The 26,750-nt window shown below is 42.4% G+C and overlaps 2 protein-coding genes across 10 annotated transcripts in view; one reads left to right on the top strand and one right to left on the bottom strand.

Annotated features, from left to right (window-relative positions):
* The window catches only part of LOC117141976 (calcium uniporter protein, mitochondrial), a 41,888-nt gene that overhangs the window by 2,508 nt on the left and 12,630 nt on the right, over positions 1–26,750 (bottom strand). For 5 of the 8 annotated variants that reach the window (XM_033305776.1, XM_033305777.1, XM_033305775.1 and 2 more), the window contains one exon: positions 2,278–2,508. The exons of 2 other annotated variants lie outside the window; for them this stretch is intronic. In XM_033305776.1, coding sequence (XP_033161667.1) covers positions 2,278–2,508 — 231 coding nt within the window. Of the gene's footprint in view, positions 1–2,277; positions 2,509–7,203; positions 7,569–26,750 lie in introns of those variants that run through there. One more of the 8 variants, XM_033305783.1, reaches the window with a different exon arrangement.
* LOC117141974 (protein javelin) lies at positions 1,517–26,525 on the top strand. 2 transcript variants are annotated; one of them, XM_033305774.1, is made up of 7 exons: positions 1,517–1,893; positions 5,346–5,535; positions 17,670–18,181; positions 18,607–18,934; positions 20,765–24,377; positions 24,798–25,044; positions 25,355–26,525. In XM_033305774.1, the coding sequence occupies exons 2-7, from the start codon at positions 5,474–5,476 to the stop codon at positions 26,281–26,283; spliced, it is 5,691 nt and encodes a 1,896-aa protein (XP_033161665.1). In that variant the 5' UTR covers positions 1,517–1,893; positions 5,346–5,473; the 3' UTR covers positions 26,284–26,525. The 2 variants fall into 2 exon arrangements, with proteins under 2 accessions (XP_033161665.1, XP_033161664.1); XM_033305773.1 differs by having other exon boundaries at positions 1,673–1,893; positions 5,324–5,535.

Here is a 26,750-nt window from a genome sequence, read left to right as displayed (position 1 = left end):
TGGCTTCAACGATGATTATTTTCATGGACTTTGATTTTTTGGGATTTTAAACATTTTATGTTTTCTTTTTCTTTGCCGCTGCTGCTTCTTCGTAGGCTTCTGCTTCGGCTTTTATTGATAGTTTCAGATTTTTGTTTTAATTTTCAGTTAACTTTCAGATTTTCGCGCTAGCAGACGTGTGCGTCTCTATCTCTCAACGTTTGAGTGGCGGATAATTTGTGTGTACGTGGCAGTCAAGACAGCAATAAATGCAAACCTATTTAATATCATTACTCTCAGTGAAGCGAGAAACTGTGCAAATACACATCGAGTGTGGTGGTAAAAATTGGATTTATTGGACTGTTATCGTGCGGACAGCAGTTGTTGAAAGAGACATTTATCGTGTGATAAATGAAGAGATCATATAGCATTCGAAAAAGTTTAATTTACAAGCTATGACAGCCGTCAGCAAAATGTAATAAAGTTTGTGCTGCTGTCACAGATTTTGCTGGCCCACAAATAAGGACTAATAACATAAAGGAAAACTATGAACTACCTTCCATACTTGTGTATATCATATAGTGTGGTCACAAGTTCCGAGCAAAACACGAACCAGAACCGCAGACAGCAAACGTGCTAACATTGATAATGCCATGTCAGATGTTCGCCCACGGCTTCGCTTTGATAGGCCGCAACTTTGCTTCATCAAAACTTAATAGCCAGTTTCCGCATCCCTGCCAAAACAGGGCTAACAAGTGTCAGGCAACTCGCACAAAAACCCGGCCACAGTGTGTACAGTGTATAGTGCATGAGTGGAAACACGTGGCTGGCAAACCAAATGAGGCCAGAGTTTAGACCTGAACGAGGCGACCGCTTCCGTTCGTTTCAGGAAATGGTTGCAAGCGGCAATCAGCCCACAAATTTATAACAGTCGCCTCCTTTTTTTGTGGTAGAGTGTTGGAAATACACGGGGGGCAAATTCATGAAAGATCACATCAATCAAATTTTGTTCAAGGGCAGTAAATTAAGCAGTAAGCTGTTTCTGCTAAAAAATTCTTAAACGTGATATTATCCTTTGTTTAAGGGAGTTTTTTCCTGGCCCTAGCTTGTTGAACGATTTTACATGGAAATATTTTTCAATAATTAATTTTTTTTGTTCGAAATCGAAATTTAAATCTTTCTATCACATTTAATTAAAAAATTTTATTGGTTTTCTCTGTGTAAAAGCCACCAAAGCCTGCAATTAACTATTATTTAAATTTTGTAAACCCAGGGGAAAGGAGTTAAGGTAAAGTGGATTTGTGAGTTTTCAGAATTAAACCCAGCACTTGAGTTTCATTTTCTCTATAAGGTCTCGATAAGGACTTACTTCACATCATGGCCAAAAAAATATATTTTTCTAGTTCACGACGCAATCTCGAAAAATGTCCTGTAACAAATGTGTTGCAGACTTTCAGGCTGCCGTGATTTCCATATGTGCGAGGATTACTGCGAAGCAAATAACTGAGCCAAGTGTGTGCCTGTGTGCATGAGCATTGCATGATTACATGGCAGTGTCCTTCGCCACCCACACGCCCAAACAGCAATGCCGGCAAAAATTGTCCTTTGTGCATTATTAAAAATTCCGGCAACCGCCGCCTCGTGTTTGCATATTTTTTGTGATTTAATTTTTTTGTCGTACATTTTCAACAAGATTTGCGTGCCAGGTTTTTCGCCCTTAGCCAGCCAGTTTGTGTGTGCTCCTGAATTTAAATCAAATTAAAACAAACCGCACCCCAGTACGGCTGACAACATTAAATAACTGCATGCATAAAATATTCGCCAAAAACATACGCTTAAATTGAACGATAAAAAAAGGGAAAAATCACGCCAAACTAAAAGGACACAGGAAGCGCAGGACCGAGCGATTAGCGGGTAAGTTGGGGCGGGTTTCGAGCTGGATGGCAATGACAAAGTGAAGACCACAAGGTTTTCCGTGCTCCAGGCGACATTTCCGTTTTGTATTCTTTTTTTTTAATTTTTCTGTTTTGCTGATTACACTAGTTTACCAAAGCGAACATTTCATAATGCCAATATTTCTGAACGCATCAAATTAGCTACTTTTGAACTGGTATTAACATATAGCCAATTTAATTTTGATTAATAGTGCATTTTTTCGGGTTCAATACTTTCAGAGTAAAAACAACTTTATCTTTTTTATGCTTAGAATGTTGAACTACACAATTTTAATGGCAATTTACTGGCAGAACGAGTGTAAACTAGTGTTTGGGGATTTGAATTGGCCCCAGTTCTACCTACCATTTTGTTGAACAGTGTTTTTGGGGGCAGAGGTCGTGTTGGAATTATTTACGAGCTCCCCAATGAACACCTCCGGCGACAAATTGGAACCTGTTGTTCTTGGCAACGTTGTGGCACTGCAGGTAGTAGATCTTGTTAGCCGTTCGACTAGGACTTGTTTTCGGCCCGCTGCACTCAGTCCGAGGGCTTTTAGCCGCGTCCTCAGCTCGGCCAAAGTGAGTCGCGTGATATCTGGGATGATGGCAATGATTATGTGTGGGCATGGGCAGAGGCGCAAAAAGTAGGTGATGAAATAAAAAAGGAGATACGAAAAAAGAAATTAAACAGAATTTTCCATCAGTGGACTGGGCTTGGCCTAGGTGCCAAAATGATAGGTCCTTCCCTTTCATTTTTTTTTAAAAATATTTTTTGGTAATGAACCAAAAGCAAGCAGCACAAAAAGGCAGCCCAAGGAGTCTCGCCCACAAAAAGCGCAGTAAAAATGATGGCACGTGCAGTTAACGCCGCAAAAATGCACATAAAAAAGCGAGTTGAAAATGTGTTTAACAAAATAAAAAATACAGCAGAAAAAAAAGCAGACGTTGTGAATGACGAAAAATGTTGATGGAGAGGCATTCGCTGGAGAGAAAAGCTGGGAAAAATAAAAAATAAAGAAGCCTCTGGCTTGTCACAACATTTTCTTTATCGGACCCGGAAACGACACGCACACACAGAAATGAGGGGCGGTAGAATGGATGTGGGTGTGGCAGTGGGCGTGACCGAAGACCATCAAAAGAAATGCAGGCCCATTAAATTTAATGCCATTGTCACTCTGCAAATTAACACAATGAATGAGAGGACAGGTTTCGGTTTGATTGCCTCGATGAGAATATGATTGAGATAAGATGCTTTTCGAAGTGGAATTAACCACAGCAAAGTTTTAAATTATTAAGCAAATAGGATAGATGCTTAAAACTGCATAATTTACGCAGTATTATGTTTATTTACTATCGATTTTTCTGCATAATATTTATTGCTTTTAGCAACTAATCTAATTTCCCCGCGACTCGTGGTTATCCTGTCGTCTGATTAATGTGGCCATAGTTAAACTTAATGCAGCGCCATCTAAGCGAATAAAATCCATTCATACTGCTTCACATTATTTAAATTAAGCAAGAGCGAATTTTCCAAAGGGGGAAAACAAAACATGAAATAAAATGGGAAAACTTTGAAAGAGGGAAAATATGCGTAAGCCGAGGGCAAATACAGATACAAAAACCCCCATGCCAACAACATTCGGGCATCCATAAAGCATCGATGCGCCTTTAAGCTCATAAAATATTTATGAAATTGCAGGACAGCAGAAAATCTTTTGAAATATCAAATTTTATTTGGCCCCTTATTATGGCGGTTTGTTTGTTTACTTCCAGTGCCGGCCGTAAAATCCCTGATTTTTCGAGCCAAATTATTTGCTTGAAAATCGATTTGTGCTTATTTTCAGCAAACGACAATGTAACTCAGCTTATGGTATATGCTGTTGAGCTTGAAGACAACTGAATTTCGTAGGGATATATTTTAAAGTTCAGCCCGCCAGGTAACCGCTTAATTAATGGAAAAGGGACGCGAAAAGCGCTGAGAGTTTTGCGGAAAACTCAACAAGCTTGGCTGATTCTGTGGGTGCTGTTTTGTGTGTGTTAGCGTACAAAAAGTGAAAGAGAGGGTACCGCAGAAACCGCAACCTCAACCGCTTTGCGGGCATTGTGTTTTTGCATTGTGCTTAGGCCTTTTAATATTTCACTGCATTTGCTCCTATTTTATTCACCTTGATCCCATTCTGCGTCATAAGCCAAAGGCAACTGCGGAGTTTGCACAATAATCCCAAACTGCGGGCCAAGACAAACAGCGTGTAACAAAGTGCTCGAATAGGATGCAGGCAACTTCAATGCAACTTGGTCGAGTGTCTGGCGCACAAAAGTAGGCAATGCCTTTGCCCATTTATTTTTTGGAGAGGCACATTCGCAGTGCTCAAGGACACAGTCGGTGGATGGCACATAGGATATATTTATGACCATGAACACATTGCCGTTTATAGTCCACGGCAGTGGGAATCTGTTTTTAGAGGCTCCATTAAAAATTGAAATGATCTATAAGTGCAAGGAGGGCCTACCGGGGCCACAGAATATGGTATGCTTTCCACTGTGGGGGTAATGCATTTGTCGTGTTTGAGATACAACTTTAATATTCTATCTATGAAATGTACAAAACAAGACTGCAGTGAACATTTGTTAGATATACTGGCTATAATTTTGTTTTTAGTAGTGTTTAAATTTGATTATGATGGTTAACATACATTTTTCAGTCAACAAACGTTCATATTTTCTAGACATGGTATCAAGTGCTTTAGGTTAAACTTTGAGTATATTTGAATACTCCGATGTTGATATATTGAAGTATCACTTTATAAACCTATCGTCCAAGTTTTCCCTATAAACTATAAATATCTTCGCATGTCTTTTGCAATACTATCAAATTTAAGTCATTGTAAGTTCAGCAGATCCTTCTCTCTGTCGTTCAATATCGATTTATAATTCACTGCTTTTTAAAACAATGTACTGTGCGAAATCTCCGCTTTGAGGCGCCGCTTTTGGCCCAGAACAAACTGACTGCCCAACTCTGTTCCTCACCTTGGACTGTGGACGCACCGAGCGGAAATTGTGTGTTTTCCCACTACACTGATTGCCTCTGTATGTACGGTATGTAATTCCCGGACCGGTGGGAAAACAAGACAAGAACCCCAAGAACGCTTCGTTGAACTCTTTAAGCACTTGACGTGGCGACAACGAGGACATTGAGGCCGTCGAGTGGCGACATTTTGAGTGGGCCAAGTGACGTGTGGAGCCTGGAGGATGCTTGCTTCTCCTCATTCGCCTACTTGGTCGCTCATTAAATAGATAACGCCTCTGCCATATGTTGCTCCTGGTGCTCCACGTACCTGTGTATATTTAGCCGCCTCGAGCAAGTTTATTTAATTGCACAAACTTTACGCAAATTAAATGACAAGCCGCAGTTTTATTATCTTCCACTTGCAGGCCGCTTGCCCCGCCACGAAACTATTAACTACTCGGGCTACCCGTGGAAGGTCGACCTTCGAGTCCGGCACATTTTGCACGTCAAAATAGGCTCCGGACAGAGTCACAGCCTCTGCTATGGCGGCACGATGGGCAACGGATATTTTCGAACGTCACAAACGTCGTCGTCGTCACGCCAGCGGGAAAAGCGGTAAGTGACACACAGCTACAGCATAATCACACTCAGAAAAATAACACATAGACTTCAGAGCCCCGAAAACCTTGATTTATTCACCAAATTGTAGGTTAATTTTAGTGACGACATCGAATTCAATGAGGGGCTTGTGTAAATCCTGACATTTGCCACTTTGCCTTTAAGACAAATGAGGAAACCTAACCCGCATTTGGTAACAAGGATTCTGTTCTGGGTCAAGTACTCCGGAGATGGGGGAGCTAATAAAATATCCTTGCAGACGTGTGTGACGGGAAGGGTTTCCTGGTAAGCCATAAAAGTTGCTGGCGTGTGAGTAACCGCCGACCCAGTTAGTTCCCTGCTCTAATCAGCCTCAACTGGACATCGATATTTATGTACTGCGGTTTGGGGAAGGAGACACATTTTGTGGATGTGACAAATGGTCGCCTAAGACAGAAGGGTTCAAAAGTCGTCCATTTAAGCCTGGGCTGACTGGGCAATTTTAGTGTTTAATGAAGTAAGGATTTGCTAGCATAAGCTGAAGAAAAGCCACTAAGGGCAAATATAAATTTTGAGCTTGAAAAGTGACACTTAAAAAATTGACTTAATTGAAAATAAAGTTGCCAAGCGACAAGTCGAAATGTTTAAAAATACATAGGAATTGTAAATAATTAATGTTTTTAGATAAGAGAAAACTGTGATAAAGGAAGTCAAATAAATTTACAGGTGTTTTTGCTAAAGCTGAGGAAAAAAAGATTTATCAAAAGTTGAGCAAGGGTGAGTACAACGCAAAAAGGTCAGAAAAATCGCGAGAAAAACTTTCTGGCTGAAAAAAGGTGAAAGTGGAAAAAATAATTTGTGATGATTTTCACAAACATAATTAGTGAACTTCTCTTTGACGATGACTTTTAAATCGATTTGATTTGCGAATTTAATTGACGGTGCGGAAAAAACAAATAGCTTTGGATGTCCGCCAGAAATGGAACACTTTGCCAATTAATTAAATGGCAGAAAAGCCAAATTGAGGCCACAACTGAGGAGGACATGGCCAAAAAGAACGGCAATTAAAATTGCCAACGGCGCCTACATGAGCAGGATAAATACTGGGGAACAGATGGACGGGGCGTGGCATCTAGTATGCACTCATTCAGTATGAGTCCTTTTGGGGGCGGGCTTTGGCCTCGAGGGCGTGGCAGCTGCTCCCGGCTGACAGCTGTTGGCGCTACTCAAATTCCAATCTGCCGCCATCGAAGCGGCGAAGTGCATAAACTCCAAAAACTGACAAGGGTTGCCCGAAAGCAATTAAAATGGCTTTCTATATTTCTCCTTCCATGTGTGGATGGCTATACTGTATTCCAGTTTATAATGATAAGCATTCTCAGCAAAGTATTTTCAATTAATTCACCACATCAGCAATTTTTATTGTTGATGTCTTAACTAAGAACTCATGGGAAATACAAAGTTTTCGATATAAAAAGCACTATATTAATGAGCGGTTATAGCTGCTCAAAACATTTGGAGTTAAGTTTAGTTTGCTCATTTCAACAGCAAGTAAAAAATTTACTAATTGAGTAAAATTTAATTTTGAACTACAAATCTATTCTGTAGTATATTTTAAAGTCACACCAGATTGCATAGTGCATTTTTGAGGTCTTGAAAAACTGCAAGCTCCAATTTAAAGTCCCTGTCGTATTAAGCCACATCCCATTTGAGAAAATTTGTCGTTTTTCTGTTTTTCGGCCACCAGCAACTACCGGAAAACATTCGCCCACTTTCCGATGCATCCCCCCTTTGCTTGGCCAAAATCGAATTGATCCCGTTGGCAGCCGAAAGTCTTGTTTTGTTCTCGCATATTTTGCGCCATTATTTCGACGGCGTTGTTTTGCCTTCGCTGCTGAACGCACACGGAGTTTCTGAAAAGCCGACAGGCAGTCGCTTCATTTGCATATAGAATGCGTGTTCCGAGGGGCGGTAATGTATCGACGGGCTTTTGGCAACTCGGAAACGGAAGATGAATGGGGGATATGTGGGGGCCATGTGGGCGGAGGTGTCTACATAAAGATGTTAAAGATACAAACGTGATTCGATGACAACTTTTTGGCCACTGGGCCAGTAAACACCAATCGATTTATGCATACAGGACAAACGGGCACGGATGTATGTGTCAATGGGGGCATGGGTTAAGATTAACCTTTGGCAGCCTCCAACATTTAGTCACGTATCATTCGAGCTACATTTCTACATTTTTATGGTAACTGCTGTGTAAAAGAATGTCTTTGTGTTTGGACACTGAGGAAAAATCCTTCAAATGGAAAAGAATCTTGTAAACAACTTCTAAAAAGAACTTGAAAAGGGTAACAAAGAAATCCCAAGGGTGTTAAGATCCTTTTTAACACCCCACAGATTTTATTGTTACTCTAAATCTTTTCATTGAAATTCTCTTTCTGTTATTTAAAACTACGAACTATGAAACTGTTTTAGAATCCTTTTGCATACAAGGAACTTTTCTCTCAGTGTATTTGGGTGACGGATTCGTACAGGTACAGTGTGAAGGTGTGCTTGTATTGTATATGTGTTTGTGTTGGTGTCAGCATTACGTGTTAGGCATACTTCTCTGTACTTTTCTCTCTTGGCCCATCTTAGTCTTATTTTACGCTGTCAACTCACCTGTAAATAAAGGAGTAAAAGTGTAGAAAAGATCGTTAGAGATGTTGTTAAGGCACAATAAATTTCTAAACTTGGATGAACAAATTGGATTGACTTTCAGAGCGGGAGTTTCACGAAATTCCATTGTATCCTTCTTCCAGGACATACACTTTTTTATGGACGTTCGATGTTCATTAAAAAACTTTCGAGCACATTGTGGCATGCAAAAACCGAACCGAAAATAGAGCAACAGCCATGATAAAAAAACAATTGGTCGTCTATTGGTAGCTCAACTTTCACCAAATTTAATTTGACAGCAACAAAAATAGTAATTGGTAGGAGGAAAATGGAAAACTGTCAGTTGCGAGAGTGAGACAGACGAAGGATAGCCAGTTTAGCCACCAACAATTTACCAATTAGAATGTGAAAAAAGTTTTTACGTCTGCCGTCAATGTAAAGTACGAAATAATTGCATTTTTTTATCTCCGCCCACAACGCCTGCGGTTTATGACGACGACTGTCTGACTGTATAATAAATATTTCACACTAAATTGCACAATGAGAATGAAAAGTGAAAAAGGACCAACGAGCGAAAGACGGCTAAATGAAGCGAAATGGGCCTAAAGTAGAAATGACGGAGAGCCCACAAATTGCCGCTGAATGTGTGCAAATGGCAGCAGAAAGCAGCGCTGGAAAACCCAGGGAAATGAAGCAAGAGTTGAGACAATTTCCGCAAACGAGTCCAGGACAAGGAAAGCAGGAAAAGCGCCACGCCTAGGAGCAGGCTATACAAAATTGCCAGCCCACTTGCACGTGTATTGTGTACGTGTGCACAGGCAAAAGGCGTAACGAGCGAATATCGCTTTCCCCACCAAGCTATTTTGCCTCTCTTTCCCCCCTCCGTTGCAACTCCACAGACATCGAGATTCAGATTGTCAATGTCTGGCGGAGCGTTAAACATTTTCCCCAGTCTCGTGTCTGCTGTCTGATAAATTCAGCATCCCAGCCTCCATCATCTGTCCGATTATCCCGCCCAGATTTCGCCTTGCACATGCAATTGATTATTGCCATGCACAAATTGACAAGCGAACAGAACCAGATACATTCCACCAGGCTCCAGCTAATGTAATATTATGGAGTACAACACGAGGGAACTTGGAGCAATGCAAGGGGTGGTTAAAAGCTATTAGCATACAATATATCTAGGACTATATAGGTCTGTGACTTTAGATCCTTTAACTTTTCTCTTAAGTTACCAATTCCAAAGGTGATTAAAAGTAGTTCCTTTAACTGTTTTCCCAGGTTAGTTCACATAAAACCACGATTCTTATTTCCAAGAATCCGCTCCTGAGTGCATTTCACTTAGCCATTCGTGGATTCATCGTACATCCATCGCCTGACTGGCTGTCGAATCAGTAAGCACATGTGCACCTACAGCATTTGCATATCTGACTATATAGACCCTCTGCTTTCTATTTGTTTCACGTGTTTGCATTTCCCTGACTGAAAATAAATATTTACCATATTACAATAGTTTCCCTGGCTGCGCATAATGCGGCACAGAAAGAAACTAAATGTATAAAATCAGAATTATGCTTAAAATTACAATTTTTAAAAATGTTATGTTCTTTGTTTACTAATTCCACAAAGTATAGTTGAAAAACTTGAATTCCCAGTTCCCTTATTATTTGCCAGGAAAAGAGTTATATTTCCAAGTGCACTTGATACACTTGTCGACCAATATTTGCCTTGACTTTGGAAGCCATCTGGTGCTCGGAATGGCCTAACAAGATGTCATAGTGTTTCCATAAGCAGTGCGAGAATAATTCGGAATAAAAGAACTTTTCCCACCCGTCCGGCATGAATGTATGCATGCTTGTTTATGTGTCAAAACACCGTAAACAAGTTTGCAATTTTCTGAAAAGAAGGATGAAAAAAAGCTAGCCAAACAAAAACATGGTACTAAGTTGGCTTTTATGCACTGCGGGCCTGTATAAGTAGAATGGAAAGGAGAAAAATAGAAACGGAAGGCATATGTTTTATTTATTGTTTGGCTGCACTTTCGCAGCTCTTTTTGCAACTTTAAAGGCGCAGAAAAATACACAAGTTGGAAAATCCAACAGAACGCTTATTTTTGAGTGAAAGCTCTGGGGCGGAGAAAGCTAGTAGACATGGAGAAATTATTTCTGAGGAGACAGAAGAGATGGGACTTGGGAATTCAAGAGATCCTGGCACTTGTAAGAAGGGTCCACGAGTCGCTAAACATTCAAGAATTCGAAAACAAGGCTAATAGTAAATGCAGAACTGGTGCAAGGCGATTTGCAACATTTGTCCTAATTTTAAAGTTCTCATTTCCATTTCGTTGCATTCGTTCAAGATGCACTTTGAACTATTTATGCAGCTCTGTTTCGCTTTGCTGTTCATTTACTAAAAAAAGTTGCTAACTGCAATGAAAAGATGCAAGCAATTCAAAGTTTAAATTTGTATTTTTTTAACTAATTAGTAGGGAACTCTTAATGTTCAGTAATTATTATGCCCGAATATTTACTAGCTGGAAAAGTATTGTATACACAAATTGGGAACACAAATCTGTGTTTTTATTTAATATATGCAGTAAGAAGTAAGTAAGTGGGCACCTGTCTACAAAATTTAAATTGCATAACGATACCGCTGGCAACTGCCAATTGGCCCAAATGCATTGTTGTCTTTTTTGTGTTTCTTCGCCTGCAAAACACGCTGTTCCATCTCGAAACACGTCTCAATATAAAATAATCCGCTGGAGGATTTAATTTGTTAGTGCCAGAGGGCAAAGGAGGGGTGAAGGGGTCGAGCTTAGCGCAAGTATGAAGCTTTCTAGTTCAAAGGATCATCTGGGGTGCACAAGTGTAATTCGTATCAATTTATGCAGGACGTGATGCTGCCTCTGATGTTGGATAAATTGGCAGGAACGTTCGTTTTTGGGAAGAACAAGGCAAAAACACTATAAAGTAGGGATAGAAAGCACTGGTGGTTGAATGGTATCCTTGCGGGTAATTTATTTTTACTCAAACTAATTCCATTAGAAGATCGAGAACTGAAACGAAATCAAGACCAATTTATAGATTCCAAACTTTTTTAAGCAGAGAAATTGTACTTATTTATTTCCTTCTTATTTATAACTAAAAAATAAAATGCAATAATATGCTGAAGACTTCACAAGAAGACTTTAACGCTATATTACATCACACCATGCCAATTAAAAATCCTATTACTCCATCTGTGCTGCCGCCGTTCAACTTTTAGAACTTTTATTTACCAGTTCCGCTCAAAGGCCATTTAAAATATTTCCGAAAAACCATCTCCAGTCACACTTGACTTATTTCATTACACACACGCCAAAAAGCCACTCACTTGCCGCCAAATAAAAATCGTACATCGTGTTCAAAAATAAAAATTCTTTTGTGAGCGCTGCTGCAATGAAAGGGTTCCAAAAGAGCCCAAATTATTTCATTGGTCACGCTGGCTGGGCAGAAAGCTGGATTGTACATATGTATATATGGTGCATAAGCTGAAAGATCGGGGCAGTCAAAACAAAAGGCGACAAAACAGGAAGCCCATTCCCACCAGAAACCCCCAATCAAAAGCTCGAGCCATGCGTGCATGGCAACCAATTCGACCACGTTGGAAAAACAAGTGAAATGAATGAGGGAAACTCTGCTCGCGACACATGCGTTCATCGCGGCCACATGTCACAATATTAAAATCTCATTTTGAGCTGCTGGCCAAAAGCAGAGAAAGAGACGGCAGGAGAGCGATTCGGCCCATTTGGGAGCCGTTTCTTTTTGCCCCGCGTCCACGGCATTTGCATCAATTTGACGGCTGCTCTGCGCTTCACTGCCTCAGTGCCTCACTTCCTCACTCTTTCATTGCCTCAATGGCTAAGAGCGACAAAGCACTGAGAACAAATCATATATTCCCCTTAAAAATATATGCAAATCTTTAAGTTAAACCCATGAAAGGGCTTAAAGTCACACTTTAATTGGGGAAAATCATAATTTTGCACGCATTTGATTGCATACTTTTAGACACCTTGAAGTTTGATTTTCATGTGTGTACTTTTAGACATATATAATAAATTATAAAGTTATATGAATATATATAATTGAGTTTATCACAGTGCACTGAGTGCTGCAATACTTCGTATTCGCCGCTTTATGATGAGCAACGCGCTGCCATCCGCTCGAGTTACTTGATTACAAGTGAGCAACGCATTTCCGCCGGCTTTGTTGTTGTGCGGCGAGCGGTTCGCAGATTGAAGCGCCGAATTCCGAGTTTTGACTAGGTGACGCCGCTCTCCCCGATGACGAAACACGAAACACCTGCCAGCGTCCAGAGTTCAGCAGCAAGTGAGTTGGGTGTGGGGGAAGAGGGTTCAGTCAGTACTTGCCGCTCCACAGTTCACTTGAGTTCATTGCTGGGGCTGAAAGGCCAGAGAGCCGGGCCCACAGCCCATCAGACGACCCCATGCCATTGGGAACTTTTTGTTTTGCATTATTCACGAGCATTGCCACATGGTGCCACACACAGTGGGCCAAATTGGGACTTCAAGTGTGGCGGGAAAACTTTGCCGCAAATTTAGGAAAACTAACTCTCGTTCAACAATAATTGCGAGAATTTGTAGTGCATGATATATGGAGTTTAAAATCAAAGGCGCATGTAAATTAATTTAACTATTTTTATATTTTATTCTTTAACTTCACCCACTGTATGTATTACGAACTTAACAGCTTATCCCAGCGAGTTAAACAACACAACAGAAGCAGACCTAGCTCATTTGTCATTCAAAAGGCATCATCTCCCGGGGGAGCTGGCGAAAGGGTTCCAGCAAGAAAGGGCTTCCACGACCTTTCACCTCGTGCCGCAGATCCCTCGTGCGGATTACAAATTAGTATTTGATGGTGCGGCAATTGCAGTTTTGGGGGCCAACATCTCGACTCGATAATGAGAGCAGAGTTGGCTACTGGTTTTCGGTTTAATTGGGCGCCAAATTACTTTTCACTTTGCCATTGCGATTAAGCTGGAAAAATTCATTAACAGTACGAGACGCAGCTCGGCTGGTAATAAAAACCAGCGCAAGTGGCTAAAAGTTTGAAACTCGAGACACAAAATTGCCCCATTGTTGCTGCAGCAGGCAAACAATAACAATGAAAGAGAAAAAAGGGGGGAGGCGGGGCAGCGTGCCACTGAAAAAGGTTAACAAAATAATAACAAACAAATGAACAGTATTATTTGAGACGTCAGCAGAGCAGTGGCTGCGCAGTCGCCACTTGCCACGAAAAGCAGCCGCGCATGCGCTCAACATTTTTCACCACTTCAGTCGATCGAGAGACGTAAAAGCGGCAACAACCGAGTGAAAAGCGGTGGAAAGCAACCACCAACAAATCGAAAGAAAGAAAACCGCGCGCGTTTTTCTCATTCACGGTATTTATAGCTTTTTAGCCATTTCATGGACAATAAACTCAATTTTGCATTAACCACAAAAATCAACAAACTGTGCAAAGGCGGGCGCCATCAATAGAAAGCATTCAACTGGGCTAAAATGGGATGTGGCAAGAAGCGAACAAGATGAATGTATATTTGCACTGTGGACTCAAGATGTGACCCACAAAACCCCAAGTAACATCATCAACACTGTTTTGTGTGTGAGACAATATATGTGATAAATGGAAGAAGGCCTCTAATCATTAGAATGTGACCAATAGCCTCCAGGAATCAATGCAAGGAACCATTAATCTAAAGGCATTAATGATTTAAGGAATTTATTTGTCATTTGGGTAAGATGCTACATTCGATTGGGTTTGGGAAAATTAATCCTTAACTGGGGTAAATCTGGGAATAAACTGGAGGATGAAATGAACATTGTGTTGGACATTTGTCACTTAAATTATGCAAAAGAAGCTTACTTGGAATATAACCTTAAATGTCTTTAATATTTAGCGAGAGATACTTAAAACGTTACACAGCTCCATCAAATTATTTTGTCCTGGCCTAAATTCTTAATTTCCCAACATATTAAACATTATTGAGTGAAGGAGTAAATAAACCGAAAGCTAGCCCCAAATTACACACTTATTTAGTTGTTTGGAAACCATTAATTCCGGTAGTATCGACCCCTCAGCTAAGTTTGCTTATACCGGTACGTAACGAGTTTCCACTTCAGATGATTGAGTGTCCTGCGACAAATGGCCAACTTATTTGTTTACTCATTGACAGAGCCAGCAGCCAAGTTTTCGCTTAATTTATGAGCCAGGTCCGCGTTGAAAGAGAAGTTGGCTGAAATGCAATTTGCGGGCAACCGCAGTTACAGCAGCAGAAAATTGATTTAGCATTTATTTCCAACTGTCCTGACCTACACAGCGATTTTAGTAACGATGTTGCGGCAGACAAGCGAAAAATATCGTATTTTTCGGAAAATGTCATTCGAAATGTCGCTGGAGGCCGTACCCCATCTTCTTGCAACATTTTCGACAGGTTTTGCTGTTGGGTTTTTACCATTTTCGGTACAATCGCAATGGATGAGAGATGATTCAGATCGGTGGGGTCTTGAACAATACGCTCTGATTATTCCAGTTCTTTTATTTTATATTAATTCTATTTTGCACAATTGAAAACCTATTGTCTGGCCGCCGGCCGTGTGAGAATGATGCCGATTGCGAATGATTTTATGTATTTATTTTTTGCGAGTTTATGCTTCGGTGGCTGTTTGTTGGGATGATGCTTTTCATGTAAATCGGTATTCGGCGGTTTGCCGCTTTGCTTGTTTTTCATCCAATAGATATCTGTGTTAATTAATTTGGCGCTGTCATGCGCGATTTTGCCACTTCCATTTTGGCACGAACGTGTTTATTTCACTGCATTTTTCCTTTTTTTTTGTTGTGGTATAATTTAATTAGCTGCTCTTAAATATATTTAAGGCCTCAGCTTCTTTGTTTCGATACTGCCAGTAGCAATAGTAATGTGTGTTTTTTTGAGCTGTGCTAAATAATTTGTTAAGTTTTAATTAGCTTTTTTCTCATTATTTATTTAAAACCGTTAGAGGCTGTTTGTTTGTTTGGTTTTTTGGTCAATAGCGCGTTGAAAATCGCTCACTAATCGCACGCAAATCGCATTGACTTTTTTTGATGCGTTTTTTATTTTGTTATTGCCCTTGGCCAGATGTTGTAGAAAAGTGAGAAATTTAATTCGGCGCGTGTCACAATAAAAATCAAGTTTAAACGAAACAAAAAACGAACACGTGACTGGAAAAGCAAACTGAATTTGTAATTTGTATTTGTGCGAAAACAGAGAAACAGAGTGGCAGTATGGCAGAATGTTTATAAACCCCGCAATGGCATTAAAAGCAATTAGCAAGTTGTTTTATATTCAGCGCCGAACGAACATATTGCCTGTGGTAATTAAAATCTTACGATTTTGAGGCAAAACAATCGGAAGGAAACGAAAGCGGAAAAACAACTCTTGGCGCCTCCAAAATGAAAGTAAAAGAAGTGAGATATTATCGTTGAAGCCATACTGCTGCGAAACATGCAACTAAACAATTTTCACGCATTCCACACAGTGTTGACATTCGCCTAATTAACTTTTAAGTAAAATACAAACAAAATGTGCTACAAAATGGCTAAAAACCATGATGAAAGAGTGAATGAACATCCACAGTTAACCCTAGCAATAATGGTATGTGTGTGTGAGTTGTTAGCCCGTAAATGTAGGTTGGCCAAAAACGTAATGGAACCAGCAATAGAGCAGGACAAATGAGGCCAGGCCAATGCTAAGCAGTTGGCACAGTAGAGTGCGAGTGTTCAGCACTTTCTGGCTCTTTATTTTTTATTTTTATGTCAGCTGCTCGGTCCATAAACTCAGGCGCCGCTACAAGGAACAAGAACAAGGACAAACGGCAGGAGAGCCGCCAGGATGGCGCGGCCTGAATCCTGAATCCGCACACAGTTAAGCATTAGTTGGCAGCATTTGCAATTGTAATGACTCGCATCTAAAATGCAACCATCCGGTAAAATGTGCTGAGCTTCCAGCCAGCTCATCCTGCTTTTCCACATCCGCAGCCACCTTTCCAAGAGGACTTTAGCAGGACACACAGGAGCAATGAGCAGTTGGTTGCCGAGACAGCTGCAATTAACACGGAAACTATGGCAGCGGGTAAATGGAAAATGCCTGCTGTCAACTCTGAACTTTTGGCATTGGGAAGCATTCTGTGGGATGCAAATTAGGCGGAGATTAGTCGGAAAGTTAGCCTAGTATTCCAGGCCACAAAAAGGGCTATCAGATCTAGTAATTTTATGGTATGCTCTCGCGATTTTAAAACTTTCTTAATAATTAATACACTCTTCGTTTAACTTTCGTTATATTATATGAAAAGTTTTTCTGGAAATTTGTACTTTTCAATATGAGACCAAGAAGACTTTGAACCGAAACCGACACGAACATTTCGTGTCCTTTTCCATAGAACTCCAAATCTTGAGTAATAAAAAACGATCATAAAAATGTTATGACAATCTATAAGAAACATTTAAATGTTTCCATACCATGACCAGTGAAGTATCTGCATGCGATGCTGCGGCAATAACTCAAAAGTACTACGCAGAATTCCCAGTACCCAGCAAACTACAGCAGCTATTCTGCAATCAATCTGCCAATCCGTGGCAGACGCTTTCCATTTTACAAATGGCAAATAGCTTTTCTGACTTTTCCGGCATTTCACAACGGCAAAGGCGCAGATGGCGCGGTTCTCACGCTTCATTTGGCAGCACAGGTAAAAAAGCTGCTGGCTAAGCAATTTTCCCCCAATCAGTCAAGACTGCACTCGGCCAACCACCCAACAACCCACCATCCCACAGGCACACATCATTTGGTAATGGTGGTGGCGAAAGGTGGTAAGCAAATAGTCCTTTGGCTTAAACGCTTCGAGGAACAAACTTTTCTGTTCTCGTTGCTCTCGTAAAACTGTTTGACTTTTATAGTGCAGTCTGTGGATCGTCTGCGTTCGCGTTTCGCTCGACTGAATGATTGCAATGCCAGTCGAAAGGAAAACTAATGTTTACGACTGCAGAATAACCTTTGGCGCTTAATTTAACTGGCGGACAGGTGGCAATGGCTCATAAAATAGAGTCAATTTCTCACGTGTTACGCCCATCTATTTCAAACGAATGAAATTAATTTTCTAACCCAAAACAGAAGATACAAGTGTTATCGTCCAAGTATCTGTTGCCTAAATAAGTTTTTTAAACTTATATACTAATATACTGAAATTTATTGCATAAAATCGTGTTAATGGTTTGAGAACTAATACCATTGTAAATTATGGCCTCGGAATTACTACAAAGCTTGGCTAAATAATATGAATATTAAAGCATTGCAAAAAATATTGTTCGTACGTGCAATAAAAATGATTAATGCCCTTTTGCGAATTCATAGCTAAACCCGAGCTATTAATAATTCTACATATTTATCCTTTTCAGAGGCAAGGACAGCTATAGCTACCAGCACAATTACGTGGATCGGGTGCGTTTAGAGGACACCACTGGTGGACATTACCACAACAATCAGCACCAGCACACCACACACGATCCGAGGTGTCCGCAGTTGAGAGCCGCTGGCTGGAGACACACGCACAAATCCGTTTCCCATCTCGACTTGGCCACCAGCTGTCATGATGCAGCTGGAACTGGCTTAGGTCGCCACTCGCAGCAGCTGCACCACCACCACAGCAACCAGGTGAATCAGCACCACCAGCAGCAGCAGAGTCACCACCATTTGCAGCACGCCAGCTCGCACTCCCACCATCCACACGCCCAGCCCCACTGGACGCAGTGCCGGGTGGGCGGGGCCGGAAGCGGAAACGGGCAGCTGAGGAACGCCCGATCGCTGGACTACACGCAACTCGAGCGGGAGGAGAACGCCTTGGACATCGCCGAGTTCTATTGGCGATTCGATGCGGAAGCTCCTCTCGACCAAGTCGATAGCTACGCGGGTGAGTGGCGGCCTTCTGGTGGATTGGATCCACTCGGCCATGTCGTTTATTGAGAATGAATAAGATATCAGTTTAAGTGTCGCATAAATATTTCAATTGTCTGGCTAATTAATACATAAATATCATATGATGTTATCTTCTCGCTATTGATATTTGATGATTTACTACCATCGTACAATTTATAGACAAATACAATTAATAATACTTGACTTAGCGTGCAAAATAATGGATTGCTATTGCTATAGGCACATATTTGTTTTCGTATACAACTTGTTAAACTATAAAAAAAACCTAACAAAAGACAAGTTGACCTACATTTTTGTAAATGTTTCTTTTTCTACAGTGCGTCATAGTGAATGTGATAAAAAATATGAACTCAATAATGCATTGTTTAACCTTTTTCCCCGTACTTTCTTCCTCTTCAGTACTACCAATCAATGACAACTTTGAGCCCTCGGCTGCAACACCACCGGCTGTAGGATCAAAGGAGACAACCACCACCTGCACCACCGCAGTAGCCAACAAGGCAAATGGTGGTGCCACCACCGCCGCAACCACTGCCGCTGCAAACGCCCTGCTGGACATTTTGGGCAGCGAATCGTGCAGCTTGAGAAGATCGCGCAGTTTGGCCGTAATACGTGAGGAGACATTTAGCGACCTGCAAATTGGATCGGCCAACAGCAGTCGTCGCCGATCGCAGCTAATACCGCGTGCCCGGCTCGTTAATCGCGGATTTTTCCGTGAATCGCCCCGGTAAGTGAGTCACAAACACTGCACTACATATGTAAATGAAATCGTACAGGTTTTTGTTTTACATTCCTAAAATATTTTGCACAGCATTTTGTTGACAATTTCTTAAAATTAATCCCTCTATGAGATTAGAAATACTACATTTAAAGCTTTAAGCTGAAGTGGGACAGACTAAGCTAAGCTTTGTATTGCTCTCAAGTGTTTAAGGCCCGGCCATCACGCATACGCCGCGTAGGCACGACGCGATTTGAGCTGATTTTGGCCGTGCCAGTCGTCAGTCGTTGAGCGACGCTCGCCGCAAACTCAACAGGTCTCGGCACAAATTTCAGTTTAAACAATTCAAAAAAAAGCCGCCGGCCAAATTGTTGCGGTCGGTTTGTTGTCGCCGTTTTATTTTCCGTTTGTGCTGGTGGTGGTTTGTGTGCGCATTTTTTATTTCTGAACCTGACTGGCCTGTCAGGGTCATTATCCCGGGGTCAGTGTTGCTGCACATAACCTGCGGTTGTCGATTTAACCTAAGCCAGATTGGTGACAACTGCAAAGTGCAAACTATCGAACGGTTAAGCACGTTACATAAGAACGTTTCGTTTTTATGAGCACTAAAAGTTTAGTGCGGAGTTGGGTTTTTTCATATCACATTGGCTAGTTTAATTAAAATGGCAAAAGTTTGTTGTTTGTCAATTGTTTGGACAGTTGCATGTATGAGTTGTATAAGTGGTGTGAGTTAGCGGCAATGTGACAGTGAATTGGAAAAGCTTTTAGCTACGCGCCACTCGTTCGTCCTGCCATTAACACACGCGTTATCCTGCGCATCCTGACAATGGCATCTGCAGTTGTCGAGCTGCCACGGCTCTCGGAATCGCATCCTTCCCGCTCAGTCGCACTCTGTGCTGGGGGCTTTTCCTTCTTTTATTTAATTTCCCGCAAATCGTCGCGTCAAGTGGCTGAGTAAACCATCAACAAAATCCCGCCCGAGAGCAATGTGCAACTGAAACGGATCCGGTCCAAAGTGACGGCTCATTCTTGATGTGGGATAATGGAGGCTTTAGCTCTGAGATCTCTATTGAATGGTCTTTTTACCCAGACAAGTAGAGCTGACAAGTAGCTCGTTTGAAATCAATAAAGATAATTACTGCAGGTTCAGTAGTTTATGAATGAAATTGATTCGTTATTCCACGGATTATTGGGGTGGTTAAAATCAAGGCAATTAAATATTAAATTGAAAGCCAGTCATAAAAATAATTGAAATCAATAAAACCAAAAAATGGAATTCATTAAATGGCTTCAGAATTAACAATATTTTAATCTTCACATTTTATATTTTCTTTAAATGCTACTGATTACCTTTCATTGAACACAAATTGCTTTTCACACGCAGACAAAAAAGAAAAAAAAAACTTGACAATCCATTTAAACGCTATTCCCATTAGAATTGCAACGTTTTCTATGGCCCATACCTTCGTCACCGATTTGACACATTTAATTTTATGTTTGCCTGTACAATACTATCAATCACCTGTCGCAGTTCTCTTTTTTTTGCTGCAGTTGGACGCCCATTTGAATGACAAACAAGAACCCACTTTTGACTGCCTGACATTCTCAGTTAAGTTTCTGTTGATTTATCTGATTTGTGCGGATTGATTGATTTAGACATCACATGCCTGAAACTACATGCAATTGAGGGTCTTTGAACGAGGTCAAAACAGTATGGTTGGAGAAGTGCAGGGGGCATTCATCATTCCATTAGATGTAATTTACTTATGATAGGCCAACATGTAAAACAATGGCATCATTAACGAGCTCATCCTCCCGTTTCGATTCTCCCACCCGCAGATTGAACGGCAAACCGAATCAGGCGACCTTGGTGGGTGAGCAGCCAGCGGATCAGCCTACGGCGGATGACACCCAGAGCCAGAGAAGCAACTCGGCCACTTGCGATTCGCATCAGCAGCAGCAACAGCAGCAACAGCAGCAGCACCAGCAACATCAACAACAGCAACATAGGCGGCTTAGCAGAGAATCGCGTGACTTTGATGTCTACTATGATAATCTGAAACGCTTGGACGCCTTGGCTTTGAATCTGAGTGAGCAATTGCATCCTTGGCACAACGACAAGAGCGACTTGGAGAGCTTGAACTCGGATTACTTCAAAAATTCATTGCATCAGAACCATCTGGATCAGCAGCAACCATCATCCCTGGAATTCGAAGCTCTCGAACAGGTGGCAGCTAGTTTGCTCAAGGAAAGACCAAGGATCTATCAATCAAGGCGACAGCAGCAGAACAGGAATAACCATCACTCCAACTGCCAGCAACGTCACCTGGACACGGGAGGAGAATCTTGTCCAGAACACAGCCAGAGTAGTGTTTTCCCAGAGACTACAACCAGTAACTCAGATGATCAGACCGATAGTCCATCCCTTTCGGAACAGGAATACGACTTAACCCACATCGAGGAGATCTACCAGCAGGGTAACAACGGTGAGGAGAGCTACGAGATCATAAGTCTTACGACCACAACGAGGACACGTTTCGAGAGCAGCGAGGAGGGCGAGGAGGAGCAAACTGGAGAGGAGGTTGTGGACAGTCTGACCACGCCCACAGAACCACAGACTAGCGATAGTGAGAGCACCTTAAGGCAAAACCACAACGAACAGTTGGACAAACTTATAGCTTATGATTCTGTTTACCTCTCCTCAGAAGATAGTTCAGATTGCACTTTAGTTGGCGAAAGTTGCGAGTCCTTCGAGCAGAGAACTTTCACTAGTTGTGGCGAAAGTGGTGAGTTGGAAACCCGCAGCTTACTACACATTTCAATTGAGGACACGGTTTATGAACCACAAGCAAAGCAGCACAAAAAGGCCACAAATCAAGAAGATCAACCTGCTCCTCTGCTAACCACCACAGCCAAAGTTGAGGCACAGATCTTCACGCAAGTTTTGAAGGTAGAACACACTCCGAAACCGAAGATCCTGGCAGTGGTGGAAAAGCGTAAGCTAAAACAGGAGGAAGTCAAGCAGCAACCGCCGGAACTGAAACGCCAGGCAACCGACTCCTTCGTGGTCACTGCCAACAAGTCCAATCTCGCAGAGAATCAGTATCATAGCCTGCCGGATGTTAATATAGGAGTTAGTCTGAAGGTCTGCGAGAGCATCGACAAGGAGCTTAGATCATCCTACAATCAGCAGAGGCAGCAGCAACGCAAGGAAGCCAAAAAGGAGCAGCAGGTGACCCGGGCAGAAACGTACGATTCCATTAGACGTTTTGGACGCGCCCATCAAAAAGCCAGGCAAAGGGAATACCAAGAAAGGGAAAGAGAACGTGAAAAAGAGGCGTCAGCGGCTCTTCAGGAAAAGGACAAGGAACGGGAAAGAGAAAAGCCAAAGATAAACAAGGAATTTTCCGCACAGGAGCGGCAAATTGAAGTGAAAGGGACGACAAAGTCTCAAGATATAATCAAAGAAAAAGAGCAAGTTTCTAGAAAGGAAGAGGCTGAGGACGACGAGGAAGAGGAACCACTGCCACCACCACCGCCACCTTTGACCGAGGAGTCTCAACAGGAGGATACTGTAGCGGATGTAGAAGAGGAGGACAATCTGTCCGTATCCATTTCACAGCCGGAACAACCCAAGGAGGCGCCCGTCATCGAGGTGGCCAATTTCAGCAAGCTAATCGAGCGTCGTGCCCAGGAAATCCGCGAGCGACAGGAGCAAATAAAGCCATCCTTTCAAATAATCGTCACCGACGCTCAGAATAATATCATCCAGAAGGAGGCAATTCAGGAGAACAAGGTAACCAGCCAAAGGATTGAACCCAAACCCAGCCCGAAAACAAATTCTAACTCAAGCTCAACTTGTAATCTCGCTCAGCGTCCTCTTCGCCGCTCTGTGAGTTCCTCGAGTGGAAAACCGCTGGAACATCGCATCCTCAGCACTGGTGCCCCAATTTACAAGGCCCGACCTGTCAGGGTTTTGCCCTCCTCCAGCAGCGATTCGAGCTTTTCCAGGGGCAAAATGTCACGACCCCAAATACTGCATGTGGTGGATGGGCGTGGAGGAGTTGCGGGCGGAGGAGCAGGTGGCACCCTGCGAAGGAGGAGCAGTGCCAGGAGCATAGCCAGCACAATTAGCTCGCCGGGTGGTGAGGTGGCTAATGAATATCTGCAGAAAGTGGATGCAGTCCGATGCTATTGGAACAAACTGGCGGGAAATGAACCGGAAACACTAAAAACAGAGCGGCCGGCAAAGGAAACCCAGCCAGGCATTCACTTCCAGTTGGGTGGAGAGACCACAACACAAGGCACGGATAAGTCCGCTGTTGGCAATGACTTCTGCAGCATGATGCAACATCCCTCTATTGAAATTGTAGAACTAGGTGAGGGTGCCCAAAAAGCCACCATTGTAAAGGCTGCTCCGGAACGAGAGGAGGACCCAGATGAGGATCAGGATCAGTTCGATCACATAAGGTATAAGGTTCTGAAGTCTCAGCAACTGATTCGCAACAATTTCCTTTCGACCAGAAATAAAAAGGAGGCCCAGTTTGATGGTCTAATTCAGTACCTGCAGGAATATAGTTTCCAGGAGCTGCTGAGCAACAATAATGTGGTGATAGTTGAGCCTGTAAGGACCAAGATAGAACGACCTCTGCAGGTGGGAATTAACAGTGGTTCCACAACTACGCCTACGACTGTTCCACCCCCGAAGCCTCCACGGGTTGTTAATGCCTCTGCTTCCCAGCCACGAAAAACGCGGCAAAGACAAACGGGAGGTGCGGCTGCCAAACGACATTTCTTCTACCAACCCGTGCGGGTGAATAGAGAGCTCTACGAAGATGAGCTACCAGATCCTGACACAGTTCGCAATGTTCGTCGCTTTTTTGAGCAGAATGTCCTGCCAACTCCCGGTCAGGGATTATTGGTGCAATCCCAGCAAAAGTTTGGTGGCTCAGCCTGTCAATTGAGTCCCAAATCGAGGAGAGCTAGGGGTTACCGATACCTGACAATTGATACGAGTTACGGAGGAGCAGAAGAACAACCCAAAGGCATGGAGATGCTGGAGGAGCACAAGGCGAAGCACTGGGACAATGCCAGCCTATCAAGTGGAATTTCCAGTGGTGACTTAAGTTCCCCCTGCGGAGAATATCATCATCAGGAATCCCCGGTGATGGCCTGCAAGGATGTCCATGTTCAGGACGTTGTTCGGAGGCACAATAGCAATGCTGCCAATGCCAAAGCTCGAGCTAAATTCGCCAGCCGACGCACCTGGTGCATGGGTGCTGGAGGAGCAGGAGCAAATGAATCACTTTATCGGCAAATTTATGAAAATAATCTGGGAAATTCAGAGCAGCAGGAAAATGGAGAACATCTGGAGGAAGAGGACGACGAACAGGATGACCAGTACGAGGACGATGTGGAGCAGGACATGTGCGAGAATTATTACGTCAGCAATGTGAGTACACAGAAAAAATTGAGTTAGCGTTCAAATTGATTGAACACTTGTTATTTTAATCTTATCAAGACATACTTGAGATAAGCCCATTATAATTCATGATAATCGCAGCAAATGCTTAAAAGATATTTTCGACACGTTAATTATATTAAATCATTTATTAAGTTAGCTCCTTTGGAAATTTGTATTTCTTATTTAAAAGTTTTCAATTCATTTAAATATGGCTCCTTGAAAGTTTCAAACTTAATTAATTCGAGTTAAATGGAGAAATTTCGTGTTTAGCTCGAGCTACTGGTTGCGTAAGCTTAGTTTTTTTTATATTTGTGTACCATATGGGGGTGCGGTCCTTTTGCGTGCGGCTTTATGGACCATTAGCCTTTGATGGCAGCCAGTCATCTAATCTTTTCCTTTTGCCTTCAGGACGTGCTGGCCAAGATAAGGGAGTGCGGCTCAACTGTCACCTACTACGGAGGAAGGGTGCTGGACAAGACCGCAACCAGCACCACAGTTCCGTCCACAAAAACCACTCAACCGATGACGGGGAGTGCCACCCGCTCCCGAATCCGTCAAATCGAGGCCTGCAATGTGTGCCTCCCGAGCGAGAGATGCGAACATCGATTGCAAACCAAACAAGCTGCAGCTGAGCAGCAGCAGGACTCCTATCAAGGTGGGTAATGAGAATCATCCTGGCCAGGCCCATACTCATAATTGGGTTGCAAACGGTGCACACTCGTTATGAACAATTTTAAAGATTTTTTTGAGGGCATTTGTGTTTCTGTTCAGTGGTTTTGTTTTAAAAGTTGACTTATCTTGCAATCTTATTTAATATTTTTTGTATTCCAAGTCACTAACAAGTTACTAAACAGTAAGCAATACGCTTTATCACAAAATCTTGACTTGTATACACATTGATTGTATCATCAAATCAAATGACAGCATTAAACCGAAATGATTATGTCCTTTCTTTCACTGTACAGGCATCAAATTTAAGCTGGTAAAGTCGAACAGCTGCAGCAGTCGCCTGGAGTTGGCCGGAACTGGAGAAGATGAGGTCACCGCCGACAGCGAGGTGGTTCGAAAAATGGTACATCACTTCGAGGCGAATCAGACAACGGCAAGTAATGATGTCCAAGTGACCATCAACAGTCAGAGTCAGATAACGTCGACGAAAAAGGAGCCGGAGGAGGATGTGCCGCGCCGCCAAGTGACAGTAAATAATCACATCAATGTGCTTGGAGACACGATGCCCCAGGAGTCCCAGGAGAAGGCTGAAAACTTTAATGGCCGGCCGGAGGAGAATGGTTATGGCGCTGTGGACGCCGTGCCCACATACGAAAGTCAAGCCATGAACATACGCCTCGATGCGACTGAGAATAAGAATATCCTGCAAACTGCCGCTGCGACTGCTGCTGCCAACAAAGTTTGCCGCAATAAAAACGTTGACTTGGCCTACACGCTGGTGAAGACAACGGCAAATCCTCCCAAGGGCAAGCCCATCGAAGCACCGCGCCAGAAAATTGGAAAACAACTGCGCGAAGTAGAGGAAAATGAGGAAAAAGCAGCCGTGACAAAGGCCGCCATCAAACTGACGAAGGGCGCCCCATCGCAAATCATTGTGCCCGTTGATATTCACAGTCAGGCTTCGATAGTTGCACACACTGCCCCGATTCCAGAGCGGCGACTGAGCAATGCGAGCAGCAGTAACTCGGTGGTGGACAAGACCGTAGTTCGGCATTATGTGGCCAATGATAAGAGCATCTACGAGCGGCGCAAGTACGATGAGATTGAGTTCGAGGAGTTCGAGGTCTACGATCCCAGCAAGGAGCCACCACCCCAAGTGGAGGAAAGCCCCGAAAAAATACCCACAGATGCAGAGCTCTACGACAGCCTGGATGACAAAATGTAATCAGCAAACTAATGCTCAATGGAAACACAAACGGCAACGACGACTTCTTGGGGTTTCGGGTTAAAGCTTAAATCTAAACACACATCTCGTAGTTAACCATATTGGTAGCCTAATTTAGCTTTACAGGTAAAGCCAAAAAGATTATACCATAAACTATCCAAAGTATGATATATATTAATATTTAATCTTAATTTGCAAAACCAACTTCTGTCCAACCGTACATTGTAAGTTTATGCTTAAATAAATATGCAATTTATTTATCGAGTTGTGACAGCTGCCGACTATTTATTTATTATGCATTTAATTTTCAGTAGCCAATGGGCAACCCGCACTGTTTCATTACGGAAATTATCTATCACATTTCAAAGTGCCGGTTAATGAGAGACCACAACGGCCACTAATTTGTCAAACTTATCTTTAATTAATCGATAAATTATGGGCATCCAATGCAAATACGTAAAGTGATT

The sequence above is a fragment of the Drosophila mauritiana genome, chromosome 3L (genome assembly GCF_004382145.1).
Source record: "Drosophila mauritiana strain mau12 chromosome 3L, ASM438214v1, whole genome shotgun sequence".
NCBI lineage: Eukaryota > Metazoa > Arthropoda > Insecta > Diptera > Drosophilidae > Drosophila > Drosophila mauritiana.
This window is presented reverse-complemented; position numbering and strand designations above follow the sequence as displayed.

Excerpts from the sequence above, each read along its gene's own strand:
- LOC117141974 (XM_033305774.1), top strand. The coding sequence starts at position 5,474 with ATGGGCAACGGATATTTTCGAACGTCACAAACGTCGTCGTCGTCACGC. Across the intron at positions 5,536-17,669 it reads TCACGCCAGCGGGAAAAGCG|AGGCAAGGACAGCTATAGCT; the intron begins GTAAGTGACACA and ends TATCCTTTTCAG. Across the intron at positions 18,935-20,764 it reads TTTTTCCGTGAATCGCCCCG|ATTGAACGGCAAACCGAATC; the intron begins GTAAGTGAGTCA and ends TCCCACCCGCAG.